A 14960-nucleotide genomic window follows, 5' to 3' on the forward strand; every position below is an offset into this window, starting at 1 on the left:
TGGCTGGGAGATGAAATATCAGACTTCAGGAGCAATAACAGGGGAACTTTACAGCTGACCTAGTTGTTTCAAAATCCATTGAGTGGACTGGCTTGGTCAGTATACAAACCATTATCGACAGAACTATTAGTCTCATGAATAAATGTATTATTTTAATGATAGACATCTTAAAATGAACAGTAATCTGATAAGTATTGCCAGATTTAATAACTCAAAAATACTGTGTTGATTTAACTGAAGGAAGTACTTAAATGTAATGTAATTACAGGTACTATTATTCATCTACTACAAACTATTGTTGGAAGTTAAGATTTAGTTACAAAGGTTCCTCAAGGCTCTTTGGGTGAGATAAGATGATCTGTAATTTAATCAATCTGAATTTTGATACTGTTCTTGTTTAAATAATAGGTTTATTTTAATTTAGGATATTTTGAAATATTTGATAATGATTCTTGTGCTTTCTGCAGCTTTATAAAAAGTAATAAAACTTTTCTCTGTGTTTATCTACTGGCTCACACATATTTGGAGATTAGGTTTTTCTATTAGCTCACTCTTATATTTGGGGTTTATTACCTGCATAAATAGCAAATTAAAATGAGAAAAAATCATTTCAATAAGATTTAATAAATGTCTGATGCTTGAGAGATGCTGAGAAGAATTGTTGCACCATCCACTGTTGCGTATTTGTAACTGCAGCACTACTTTTTCAAATGCGAGTGGGCAATCCATACTTTGTGCTTTTAACGTCTACTCATGTTTTTCAATCTTCACCAGCAAGTATGTTTTTCAATGTCTGACTTCATAGCTTCATTGAAATGTTCAACACAAAAGATATTTGGCATATTTTGAAGAACAATACAGTTAGACTTACTGCCCTGCTTATTCTAATCTCTCTGCAATCCTGCAAGCATTTATCCAAAATTTAAAGGCTACTGTTGAATCTTTGTTTGCTACCCAATTAAAATGTACCTTCCAAATCCTAACCACTTGTTGACTGTGATTCTTCGACAATCACATTAAATGTTTGCATTCTAGTTATCAATGCTTTAGCTGTTGGGAATCTCTGAACCTTTTTTTAAAGAGTCGTGATATGGAAGTGCTGGTGTTGACCTGGGGTGGACAAAGTCAGAAGTCACATGACACTAGGTTATAGTCCAACAGGTTTATTTGAAATCACAAGCTTTGGAGCACAGCCCTTTGTCAGGTGTAGTGAGAGAGAAGAGCACACAGCCACAGAGTTTATAGGCAGAGGGATCAAGGGCAGAGAGATCAAAGAATCATACAGCTGATGTGAGTGGAGTGTCAGATAATTAGTCTCTGCAGGTGACCAAGAGTGTTAGATAGTGAGTAAAGTGTCAACAGCTTAATAACCAGTGACAGGGATGACCTATAATCCGATTAAGTGAGGCAGAGAGATAATTTAAAAAATTAAAAATAAGATGGTGCTGGAGATAGACTAAATGTCTGCAATAACATGATAGGTATAAGAGTTACATGCCAAGGGTCTAACCAAAATAATAAGTAATTTAAAACTGTACAAACTAATTAAGGTAGAGAGATTATGTCAAAACAGGTCATTAAGTAAGATTTTACAGATACAGAAATGTGGTGGGGTCACATGGAGTACAACATAATCACATGGTTACATGATTTTGTACAGTTTTGAATTACTTATTACTTTGGTTAGACCCTTTCAAAGTGTCTACGTGAAAAGCCATTGAAGGAGATGCAAGGACTAGAATCAAGTGAGTGGCTACAACAGTAATACACTGAAAAGCAAGGATAGAGAAACTTACATGTCGATTAACTAAAGCAAAGAGGTTGAGGAGGACAAGAAGGAACATTCTGTCCAATTACAGTTACTCAGGGTCATTAATCAAGACAGCTCTTTTGAACTATGGAATAGATAGAAACCTGAGCACCAGCAAATTATTTGTACATCTGCGCAAAAATGAGTCACTTCTGATTACTAGTGATCAATGACATCCTAGATATAGTTAAAAATCACACAACACCAGGTTATAGTCCAACAGGTTTAATTGGAAGCACACTAGCTTTCAGTGCGACGCTCCTTCATCAGGTGATAGTGGAGGGCTCGATCGTAACACAGAATTTATAGCAAAAATTTGCAGTGTGATGTAACTGAAATTATACATTGAAACTATCCTAGATATAAGAGGTTTAGAGCTAGGACCCAAAATCTGTAATAATTATCTAACTGTAGCCCTTAATATTTCAAATCAATGTACTGTTTGAGAAAAAAGTACCAAATTCATATTCCATTTTGCACTATTATATTTAATATTACACCACCCATCACACTGGGTTCATTTACAGTATCAGAAAATTAGAAATCATACAAATATTTATAGTACTCAGCTTTGGCCAAGTCAGCAGACAAAATCTTAATCATCCTCCTGGTGGTTTTCTTCATGTTGTTTGCAGTCTCAATTGCTCTGTCCAACGTGGTGTTTAAATGTAAAATTTCCTTTTAGAAAACATTCCCAGTTTAGAAACAGAATGTATAAATGAATTGTTTGAAACAATCATATTTCTAAATTTAGGTACACTTTACAAATCAATGCTCAATATGTAATTTCTACTTTTGAAAATTAATATATTTAAAAATACTTTAACAAATTTCTTAATGTGCAGGACAAGTTAGAATTTCTCTAGCTGGAGTCTCTCATTTTTCAAATGAACAAAATGAATTGATAAAAATATAATCCCTTTTAGGATTGCTTTGAATCCATGTCTTTTTTAAGATCTCTCCCTTTGCAAGAGCAGCACTACAGCCATACAGTCATACCAACCAGGTTTCCTAAACTGAAATATTCCCATTTCCTTTGTTTGGCACATGTCCCTCTAAACCTTTCCTATTCATGTAGCCAAATATCATTGAAATGTAGTATTTGTACCCACCTTTACCACTTCCTCTGGCAGTTCATTCCATATATACACCACTCAGTATGAGAAAACGTTGTTCCTCAAGTCACTTCTAAACTTTTCCCCTCTCACTTTAAACCGATGCCTTCTAGTTTTGGACTCCTCTACCCTAGGGAGAAAGCCTCAGCCATTCACCTTATCTATGCCTCTCATGATTTTATAAACCTCTTTAAGGCCACCCCTCAACCTCCTGTGTTCCAGTGAAAGAAGTCCCAACCACCCGTCTCTCCTTATAACTCAAACCTTCCAGTTTCAGTTACATCATTCTTGTAAATCTTTCTTGCACCTTTCCAGTTTAATAATATACTTCCTTAAGGAAGGTGGCCAGAATTCTAATCGGTAGTCCAAATATGGCCTTAGCAACGTCTTGTGCAGCTGTAATACAACGTCCCAAGTCTGGTACTCATTGCTCTGATGAATCAAGGCAAGCATGCCAAATGCCTTCTTCACCATCCTGTCTACTTGTGATGCCACTTTGAAGGAATTGTGTACCTGAACCCCTAGGTCTTTCTGTTTGACAACATCCCCCAGAGCCCCACCATTAACTGTGTAAACCCTGCCCTAGTTTGTCTTACCAAAATACAACACCTCGCCTTTTTCTAACTCTGTCTGCCATTGATCCAGCTGATCAAGATTCAATTGTACTCTTAGATAAACTTCTTCACTGTCTATTATACCACTAATTTTGATGTCATCTGCAAACGTACTAACCAAGTCTCCTGTACTCTCATCTATATTGTTTATATGCATGACAAACAAAAGTGGACCCCACACCAATCCTTGGGGAAAACCACTGGTTGCAGGTCCCCAATCTGAAATTAAACCCTCTACCACCACCCTCTGTCTCCTACCATCAAGCCAATATTGTAGCCAATTGGCAAGTTCTCCCTGGATCTCATGTGTTATATGACAAAAATGAAGCAGTATACGGAACAACCTCGATTATCCAAATGAGACAGGCAGGGAGTATTTTGTTCAGATAACTGACTGTTCAGATAACTGATTGTTTGGATAATGGATAATATTTTTACGGGACCTTAAGATTTTGTTCGGATAATCTGAAATACGGCTAATTGACATTAGGATAATCGAGGTTGTTCTGTATTTGGTATGCGATCACTATTTCAGAGAATGAATGTAGGTAGTTAGTTCCTCACTTGATATCCTTTTTCAGTGCCAATGACTACCTTGCAACAATGGCATTATCAGTAATTGCAATAACTCTACCACACCAATGGCCTAGCCTTGTCTTACCCCTTCTCCTTAATTAACATTAGTGTACATCAAGAGTGTCTGACCATCGTGGTATCCTCCTCCTAGAACTTAAGCCTCAGCATTGAGCACTGCACATAATCGCACAGCTGAGGCTACTGAGCTGCAAATCCTTATGACTGAGCAAGCAGGTCTTGAGGGCAGGCTGCCATTCTTAATGGTATGGTGGCTCCAGGGAAGGTCTGTTAATTGGCTGTGACCTGCATTATTTCACTGCTTAAAAGGGGTCATCTTCCACTTTTGATCTCCCCATGGGACTTGCTGGCAATCAACAACATCTAGCCTGCTATTTGTAAACTTTTTATTTGGGAAGTTGTTCATCAACAATGATCACTTAGTCACCCATTTGTTCCAGCTGTCTTTAGTGCAGAATTAGTGGGTAAGCATCATGACTTCATATCATTATAGTGATTTCAATGCCAAGTCTATGAGTGAAGACTGCAACATCACACCTTGTGGAAGAGTAAGAGATCTAACACTTGCCTCTGGATTTCTTTATTTAGTTGCAAATGTTACCACTGCCAGATTTATACTGTAATAACAGTAAACCATGATAGTTTTGCTGTTATTATTACAGCAACATTTGGGCAATTAATATGTTTGCAAAATATATAATTGGAAAATGAAATTCTGTACAGGTAAGAGTGTGGTGATGTATTTATGAAGAGGGTAATCTTGCTTGGGCAAAAGAAGTCTGAATGAGGTGAAAAGGCAACAAGGGACACATTGTTTATGAGTAAAATTCCTCAGTGTAGACACCAAAACATAGTCGATGAAACACTTGGAGAAGTTTGTCTACTAGGTAACTGCATATCTCTTTTTGTTTGTATTTCCAATAGGTTTTTGTTTTGTCTTATGCTAGAGCTTTCTGATTGATTTAGTGTAAGACCATGTTTGACCATTCTAACTGATTTGGTGTAGGCAAATCATTATTTTGAGTTTGTTTTTGATACCTTTTCATTCTTTCACGAGATATAGCCATCACTGGCAAGGCCAGCATTTGTTGCATGTCTCTAATTGCCCATTTCATAGGGCAGTTCAGAGTAAGGCTGCATTCGCTGACACTGATGTATGTTTGCTATGTGCGGCTTTAAATTGGCCAGATCTGCACCAGATTTCATAGTGGTGGTGAGATGGGCTGGGGTAGCGTGGGGGGGTTGCAGTAGGGAGGGGAGGGGGGAGAATAAAGGGAATCACAGCCTGGATTGGGTAGGGGAGGGGAGGGTAGATGTTGGTGGGGAAGAAGATTGGGAGGTGGGGCAACAGATCAGGATGGGGTTGTGGGAGAGACTAGGAAGACCCAGGAAGAGAGAGAGGGGTGTGGGGAGAAAACTGAGTTGGGCTTTTGGAGTTTGATGGTGAGGTAGAACCAAGGGGAGCACAGAAGGGAAACATTTGGGGAGAGGACTGCCTGGCTCCTGAGCAATCCTTGCAATATCCTGTCCTGGGTCTTGGCCCTCCTTGTCACATAAAATGTACATGATGACATTGGTGCTTGGAACCATGCATCCGTAGCTTCCCACAGTTACTGGTGTCAACAAACATTGCCCAAGAGTAAATCACATTGCTGTGGGTCTTGGAGTCACCTGTAGGCCAAACCAGGTAGATTTCCATTTTTAAAGGGAATTACTTAACAAGATGAATTTTTAAAACAATTGTTGTCATGGTTGCCAATATTGAGTCTAGCTTTACATTCCAGATTTACTAATTGAATTTAAATTTCATCATTCACCATGATGAAATTTGAACCCATGTGTCGAGAGCATTAAACTAACCTCTACAATATTTGCCTAAGTGACTACTACAACACCACTGACCCTTCTTAAGTAAAGTTAAGCAAGTAGAATATTATTTATTGGCACTATTTCATTTCTAATTACAAATTAATAATATGAAAGATTAGAATCCAAATTATTTTAAACCCTATTGATCTTGTTAACTTACAGCACTCACCCTCTCTCCAACTGAGGATATTCTTCCAGTTAGTGCCACAGAATTAATCCTTCAAATACATCTTATTCTGCAGTTAAACTTCCTAGTGTCTTAGACTCTTTCTAAGTACATGCTGCTGACTATTGCACTCTTCCTGTTCTCTTTGGCAGTGGATGCTAGATCAATTGTTAATTTTATATCTGAGATAATGTCCACCACCTATAAGGCACAAATCAGGAGTGTGATGGAATATCTCCCACTTGCCTGGATGAGTGCAGCTCCAACAACACTCCAGATGCTTAATACCATTCAGGACAAAACAGCCTGCTTGATTGACACTGCATCCATAAGCATCCACTCCCCTCCACCACTGACACTCAGTAGCAGCAGTGTGTACTATCTACAAGATGAACTGCAGAAATTCACCAAAGATCTTCAGACAGCACCTTCCAAACCCATGGCCACTTCCATCTAGATGGACAAGGACAGCAGACATATGGGAACAGCACCACTTCAAGTTCCCCTCCAAGCCACTCGCCATCCTGACTTGGAAATATATCAGTGTTCCATCACTGTCCCTGGGCCAAAATGCTGGAATTCCCTCTCTAATGGCATTGTGGGTCAACCTACAACAAGTGAACTGCAGAAGTTCAAGGAGACAGCTGGCCACCACCTTCTCAAGGGCAACTACAGACTCCAATAAATGCTGGCCCAGCCTGCACTACCCAAATCTCTCAAATAAATAAAATTTAAAAATGAATAAAATGAAAAATTAGTAGATGAAAGTAATTAATTACAAAGCACTACCGTATCTCATCTTTCATTCTAGTTAGTGCAGTGCTCACCTGTGCATTAATGTTGCTTTTTTCAATGTTACCTCTCAACAATGACTTGGTGCTACAAAATTGATTGGGTAAAACTGGTGACCTTACATTGTCTATTTCACATGTAGGTGAATAGTAAATCCTGGAGCCATTTGATATTGGTGGATACTCAATGGTATCATACCTACAAGAAATAAAATTCCAATTGTAAGACTTATTAAAGTATGGGAGAAAAGTTTGCTAAAGGAGGAAAATAAATTTTAAAATGTGGTAAAGGAATACAACAGACCTACAATAATTCAAAACATTTTGTTACTTCAGTTTAAGAATGCATTTCAATTTGAAATGTATTTATGAAAATAAAATTAATTAAGTCGTTTGTGAACCATCCAATAACACCCACCTTAATGGTGAAATAGACGCGAATATCTCAGAGTATTTATTTGGTGCAGTAGCTGAAATTCCAAGGCTGGAAGTGAGCCCATGCCTACTTTGCCCTGATGATCCCTCAGAGAGGATTTCTGTGTAGTAAAAAAACAAACACAACAGAATTAATAGAAGCCATCTATGGTTGTCTTTTTGAATAGTCCTAATATATAATATGCTTTAGCTCTAATTTTAGTATGTCTAAATGTAATTTGATTGCAAAATATCTATTAATTCATTAAGTGGATTTTCCTCAGAGAAAGAAATTAGTTTACAGATTCAGTTCCAGGTTGTGAACACAGCTCTGTTTCCAACATGGCATGAAACATGCTTTTCACAGGTATAAGGCCTTAAAATACCAGATATGGATCTGCTGCCAATTAATGGCTGGTGTTGGGTAGGGATTGTGAAGTGGGGTAGTAATTAAAGTGGTTACAGAACAACAGGGAGGTGACTACATTCTGGCCCAGATGTGGTTGTCATCTGTGCATGTGACAGAATCCTCATTTCCAACTTGACCAGGACAGAGTCCTGGGGTGGGACAGGGAAAGGTTGGATAAGACAGTCTGTTGCCATTTGGTAAGTTTTGTCTAAATGCTCACATTTTTGCCTTAATTAAAACTGTTCCAGACTAGCAACCCCTGTTGCTGTCAGATTGCACCTAGTTAACTTCTGAGAGCTCCTTACAGCTACTTCATCCATGATTACCTTAGGAGGTCAGGAGATGAATTCTTAATGAGCTCTCCTGATGACTTCAAGCTATCCAATTCATGTGGGTAGTGGTGACTTCAATTTGCTAACCAACCTTGCTCTCACCTACCCCACCATCCTCAGGAAAATCAACATTTCTTAATTGGGGTAGGAAAATCTGGTCCCTGATACTTATTGTATCTGAATGGCAAAATTGCATAACATGTTATTCATGGGTCAACAACAGAGACATATTGGTGATGTATAAATAAATCAGCTTTCAAGATTTAATTTGACTCATTTGTGGATTTTTATTCATTATTATGTAAAGAGGCATTAATACCACCAGTTGTATTTAAGAACATATTGCATTTTATATTTATCTGAAGAAACTTCTTACTAACTCATCAGACAGTCACATCACTGGTGTGTAAATTTAAATTTGGATGCTATTTTGACACACAAAGCCTTGTGAATTCAAACTGAGCAAATAACCTCATAAACAGCAGCTACACTATCAAATATGGAATTTTTAAATGCTGAACATACATTGCATCTGTAAATAGAATTAAAAAGAAATTTTAAGCTGCTAAAAAAATGGAAAATGCCTGCAGGTTACTATAGAGAGAATTTCTGTGGCTAGTTTTTTTTTAAATTAGCTCTTTTACTTTGATTTCCAGCAGCTGTGAATTATTCTTGTTCTTACACAATTGATTTAATCGAGTTTGGGGAAATGCATCTTCATACAGAAAAAACATCTTTGAACCTGGATTCTATGTTTTAACTAGAACATTCTGTGAATGTCAATATATTAAAGTCATAATATTTTATGTTTGACTCGGTGATTTGGAGTCATATCTAGCACGAAGGAAGAGAGTTGTAGTCGTTGGAGGTCATTCATCTGAGCTCCAGAACATTTCTGGAGGAGATTCTCAGAGTAGTGTCCTATACCCCGGCATTTTCAGCTGCTTCATCAATTACCTTCCCTCCATCATAAGGTGAGGTGTAGGGATGTTCACCAATGATTGCACAAAGTTCAGCACCATCTGTGATTCTTCAGATAATGAAGCTTTTTTTTATTTGTCCAAATGCAGCAACACCTAGACCATATCTCAGCTTGGACTGATAAGAGGGGAGTAATATTCACACCACAAAAGTGTCAGGCAATGACCAACTCCAACAAAAAAGAAGTTAACCATTGCCCTCCACATTTATTCAATTACATTACTATTGCTGAATCCCTTACTATCAACATCCTGCAGATTTCCATTGTCCAAAAACTGACTTGGACTAGTCATATAAATAATATGGCTACAAGAGTAGGTCAGAAGCTAGGAATTCAGAAGTGTCTAACTGACTTCCTGAACTCAACAACCTTTTCCACCATCTACAAGGCACAAGTCAGGAGTATGATGGAATGCTTCCTTTTATTTGAGTAAGTGCAGCTCTTGTAACACTTAGGAAGCTTGATACCATTTAGGAGAAAGCAGTTGCTTAATTGGTACCACTTCCATAAAGGAGAAAGTGAGGACTACAGATGCTGGAGACCAGAGTTGAAAAATGTGGTGCTGGAAAAACACAGCTGGCCAGGCAGCATCCGAGGAGCAGGAGAATCGACGTTTCGGGCATAAGCCCTTCTTCAGGAATGAGGCTGGTGTGCCAAGCGGGCTGAGATCATTGTAGATTTCTCCAGCTTCCTCATTTCCCCTCCCCCCACCTTATCTCAGTCCCAATCCCCAGATTCAGCACCGCCCTCTGGACCTGCAATCTTCTTCCTGACCTCTCCGCCCCCACCCCCTCTCCGGCCTATCACCCTCACCCTCACCTCCTTCCACCTATCGTATTCACAGCGCCCCTCCCCCCTACCCTTTATCTCAGCCCGCTTGGCATACCAGCCTCATTCCTGAAGAAGGGTTTGTGCCCAAAACGTTGATTCTCCTGCTCCTCGGATGCTGCCTGGCCTGCTGTATTTTTCTAGCACCACATTTTTCAACCACTTCCACAAACACCAACTTTTTCCACCACAGACATTCTGTAGCAGTAATGTGGGCCCGCCACAAGATGCACTACAGAAATTCACAATGAGTCCTGAGACAATACCTTCCAACCTCATGACTATTACCATCTAGAAGGACAAGGGCAGCAGATTCTTGGCAATATTACCAACTACAACTTCCCCTCCAAGAGATTCACCATCCTGACTTAGAAATGCATCACCATTCCTTCAGCATCACTGAGTCAAAATCCTGGAACTCCCATTCTAACAGCATTGTGGGAGTGCCTATACCAAGTGGACTGCAGCAAGAAAGCAGCTCAACATCCCTTTCTCAAGGGCAACTAGTGATGGGCAAAAAATCCTTGCCAGTGATGCCCACATCCTATGAATGATTAAAAACAATGTCCTTTTAAATCTAATCACAGGACCTGGGGATTTAAACCAACAACAGCTTAAAAAAAATTACAGACTTAACTGAATTAATTTCAAATGTTTCAAAGACAACTTCAAACTTAAGGGTGGATTAAAGCTAAGTTTGGCTAAATACTAACTGTAATCATTCAGTTACACATGACAGCCAATTATTTTGAATCTACATGCTACTTAAGAAACACAAATGAAGTCAACGTAATCAGTGAAAGAACCATAAACATTTATAATCAAGGAAAAAAAGCTGCTTGGCCCATTGTGTCCATACCATCTGTTTAATAGATTGATTCAAGACTAATCCTATGATTTTAGTTCCTTCCAGACTGCTATATCTTTCTTCTCTCATCTTTAAAGATGCAATAATCTCTGCTTCAACTACATTCTGTGGTAAAGCATCCATACTGTAATAATAAAAAAATGCCATCCAACTACTCTTCTTATTCTCACAATGAAATTTTTAAATTGATGATCCAGTCATGATTCCACTCCAGAAAATCTAAGCTGATACTTCAATGCAATAATATAGAAATTCTATTGGAGGTACTATCTTCGAGATGAGATTCAATTGAGGCTCCACTTGGCCTCTTGGGGGCATAAATCCCCTTCCTTTTCCCAGGAATATACCAAGTCAGGCTTCTTTTCCTGAAGATTGGAAAATTTCTGATCTGGGGAGATGACTGAATGTTTTCTAAGTCAAGAGTGTAATGCTGGAAAAGCACAGCAGGCTAAGCAGCATCAGAGCAGCAGGAGAATCAACATTTCGGGCATAAGCCCTTCATCAGGAAGGGCTCATACCTGAAACATTGATTTTCCTGCTTCTCGGATGCTGCCTGGCCTGCTGTGCTTTTCCAGTGCCACACTCATGACTCTGATCTCGAGCAACTGCAATCCTCACTTTCTCCTGAATGTTCTCTAAACATAATTCCCAATGTTGGTCACATATATTACTTTTACCGCAGTTTATCTTCAAATAGTTAAACCATCTAAATTCGTTATTGTTTTATTATACCTCCACATCTCTTTAAACTGTCTACAAAAACACTTCATTAATTTATTCTTTTTTAGTGACACATACCGCACACTGGAAAAATGCATAGTTCTCTTTCCTTTTCCTCAACACTAACCATATAGATGTTGATGTATGACTGGTGGGATGAAATTGATCTTGGGTGGTGATAGAAAACAGGTGATAATAAATTTGCAGCTTGATTGCCTAATCCCTATTGATTTCAATGGGGAATTGTAAAAGGAGCTGTTTTATTTTTATTAGCTTACTTCACACTCTCACTGAAGACCAGTTTCACCCATGATCTGATCATTGTCTTGAGTAAATGTAAGATACCAAATTTCATTGGAATATTATTCTTCATGCTCTGAAGTTGTGGAATTCAATATTGAGTCCCAGAGTCTATAAAGTGCCAAGCAGAAACTGAGGTTTCTCTAGCCTGCATTGATCTTCATTAGAACACTGTAGAAGGCCCAGAACAGAAATATTTGCACAGGAGTAAGATGGTTTATTGAAATGGTAAACAACAGGAAGATTGTGTAATTCCTATGGACAGTGCGGAGGTGTTTCACAAAGCAGTATCCAGTTTGCATTTGGTCTCTCCAGTGTATAGGTGACTACAAATATGAGCTGCTGATACAGTAGACTAGACTGAAACAATTTTACTTTATTCTGCTTTACCGAGCTCCCCCACTCCCCCCTCAGCTTCATAATTCAGAGAAAATGCTTATGGCAACAGCAAGATACCCTTAAAGGTGGATGAAGGAGAGGACATCTCAAAATGGTCTACCCTTTCTCATCAACCTTTATGAATCTGAAATAAGGATGGTCTTTGCAGCCAATTACCACTGTCAGGGGTGTATCTCTCCATAGAGTGGCTTGCAGCTGGAGCTGAACACAGGCAGACATGACAAGCCAGCTTGGGGTGCTGGCCCATTCTGTTATCAGGAGGTGACCTGCAGGAAACTGACTCTTTCATACCACTATGGGGACTTGGAAGTGATTGGAAAATCCAGGTGGCCTCTAACAATTGATCTTGAGATGCCATTAACAGTCTGTTTCAAGAAAAATGGCTTGGGGTCAGGATGGAGAGAGGGGACTGATATGCAGGCCAGCAGCCCAAAATTCAATGCATGTCTGTTCATATTCCTGTTCCTGGTGGAGGGATATCTCCATATTTCAAGCAGGCTCAGAGTGGAAGGACAATGTGGTAAAACATTTTAAGAAAGGGATTTACAAATCTAAGGAATTAGTAGAATTTGATGATTTGATTCAAGAATCAGCTGATCTGATTGCTCCTCAAATTCATATTATTTGTTAAAAAGCAATAGTCACTTCTGCTACTAAATAGTCACAGAGTTGCAACTCATCACATTATACTTATCTATAGCGCTCATTTATTAGAATGATTATTCTTCCTCGTTCTCACTATGAGGTGTTTTCTTACTGCACAAAAAACAGCTATTCATTTTCGGTCTATGTAAATTCAGTCCATTTGTTGATGACTGTAAGCCTGTTGATATAAAAAAATGAATAATATGCCTTGTTAAACAAAATATTAATCATCACACCATCTGAGAATGTGCTGTAAAATGTTTCAATAGATTGCAACATTTTCTTTTCATCTTTCAAAAACTGAGTTTGTATCTAGTTCTGATAGGATGAAAATCCATTTGTCTGCCAGCTAAAAGTGTTCCCAATGAACTGAATTTAAGCAATTTTAAGCAATTTTTCAGCTGTTTACAATTAGGTTAGCTCATCTCGTTGGATGGATGGTTTATGGTGTAGGGTAAGTATGGATAGAGTTGAGAAATTCTAAGGGTAGAAAGACTCTAATGGGAGTTATCTACAGGCACCCAAACAGTAGCCTGGATGTAGTGTGTAAGTTGAATAAGGAGCTGAAATTGACCTTTCGCAAAGATATTACTACAGTTGTTATAGGGGATTTCAACATGCAGGTAGACTGGGAGAATCAGGATGGTACTGGACCCCAAGAAAGGGAATTTGTGGAGTGCCTCCGAGATGGATTCTTAGAACAACTTGTGCTGGAGCCTACCAGGGAGAAGGCAGTTCTGGATCTGGTGTTGTGCAACGAACCGGATTTGATCAGGGATCTGGTGTTGTGCAACGAACCGGATTTGATCAGGGACCTTGAAATAAAGGAGCCATTAGGAGGTAGTGACCAAAATACAATATGCTTTAATCTGCAGTTTGAAAGGGAAAGGGTAGAATCGGAAGTGACAATATTTCAGTTGAATAAGGGGAACTATGGAGCTATGAGGGAGGAGCTGGCCAAAGTTCAATGGTGCAATACCCTAGCAGGGATGGCAGTGGAACAACATTGGCAGGTATTTCAGGGTATAATGCAGAAAATGCAGGATCAGTTCATTCCAAAAAGGAAGAAAGATCCTAAGGGGAGGCAGGAGTGGTCGTGGCTGACGAGGGAAGTTAAGGACCATATAAAGACAAAAGGGAAAAAGTATAACATAGCAAAGATGAATGGGAAATCGGAGGATTGGGAAGCTTTTAAAGAACAACAGAGGATAACTAAAAAGGAAATATGCAAAGAAAAATTAAGGTACGAAGGTAAACTGGCCAAAAATATAAAGGAGGATAGTAAAGGCTTTTTTAGGTATGTGAAAAGAAAAAAAATGGTTAAGACTAAAATTGGGCCTTGAAGACAGAAACGGGTGAATTTATTACGGGGAACAAAGAAATGGCAGAAGAGTTGAATTGGTACTTTAGATCTATCTTCACTGGGGAAGACACGAGCAATCTCCCAGATGTAATAGTGGCTGAAGGACCTGAACTGAAGGGAATTTATATTAGGCAGGAAATGGTGTTGGAGAGACTGTTAGGTCTGAAGGCTGATAAGTCCCCGGGACCTGATGATCTGCGTCCCAGGGTACTAAAGGAGGTGGCTCTAGAAATCGTGGATGCATTGGTGATCATTTTCCAATGTTCTATAAATTCCGGATCAGTTCCTGTGGATTGGAGGGTGGCTAATGTTGTCCCACGTTTTAAGAAAGGAGGGAGAGAGAAAACAGAGAATTATAGACCAGTTAGTCTGACTTTGTGGTGGGAAAAATGCTGGAGTCAATATAAAGGATGAAATTACGACACATCTGGATAGCAGTAACAGGATAGGTCAGAGTCAGCATGGATTTATGAAGGGGCAATCATGCTTGACTAATCTTCTGGAATTTTTTGAGCAAGTAACTCTGAAGATGGACAAGGAAGATCCAGTGGATGTAGTATACTTGGACTTTCAGAAAGCCTTTGATAAAGTCCCACATAGGAGGTTAGTGAGCAAAATTAGGGCACATGGTATTAGGGGCAAAATACTGACATGAATTGCAAATTGGTTGGCTGACAGGAAACAAAGAGTAGTGATAAACAGCTCCCTTTCGGAATGGCAGGCAGTGACCAGTGGGGTACC

The 14960-nt window shown here is 39.0% G+C and overlaps 1 protein-coding gene across 9 annotated transcripts in view; it reads right to left on the reverse strand.

Annotated features, from left to right (window-relative positions):
- Nucleotides 1–2087: 2087 nt before the first annotated feature.
- The window catches only part of LOC122554537, an 86608-nt gene continuing 73735 nt past the window's right edge, over nt 2088–14960 (reverse strand). For 8 of the 9 annotated variants that reach the window (XM_043699715.1, XM_043699716.1, XM_043699713.1 and 5 more), the window contains 4 exons: nt 12951–13034; nt 7378–7495; nt 6996–7158; nt 2088–2488 (listed from right to left, as the gene is read on the reverse strand). In XM_043699715.1, the coding sequence (XP_043555650.1) occupies nt 2348–2488; nt 6996–7158; nt 7378–7495; nt 12951–13034 (506 nt within the window). In that variant the 3' untranslated portion in view covers nt 2088–2347. The remainder of the gene's footprint in view (nt 2489–6995; nt 7159–7377; nt 7496–12950; nt 13035–14960) is intronic. The other variant, XM_043699719.1, reaches the window with a different exon arrangement.

Source organism: Chiloscyllium plagiosum, chromosome 11 (genome assembly GCF_004010195.1).
Source record: "Chiloscyllium plagiosum isolate BGI_BamShark_2017 chromosome 11, ASM401019v2, whole genome shotgun sequence".
Classification (NCBI taxonomy): domain Eukaryota; kingdom Metazoa; phylum Chordata; class Chondrichthyes; order Orectolobiformes; family Hemiscylliidae; genus Chiloscyllium; species Chiloscyllium plagiosum.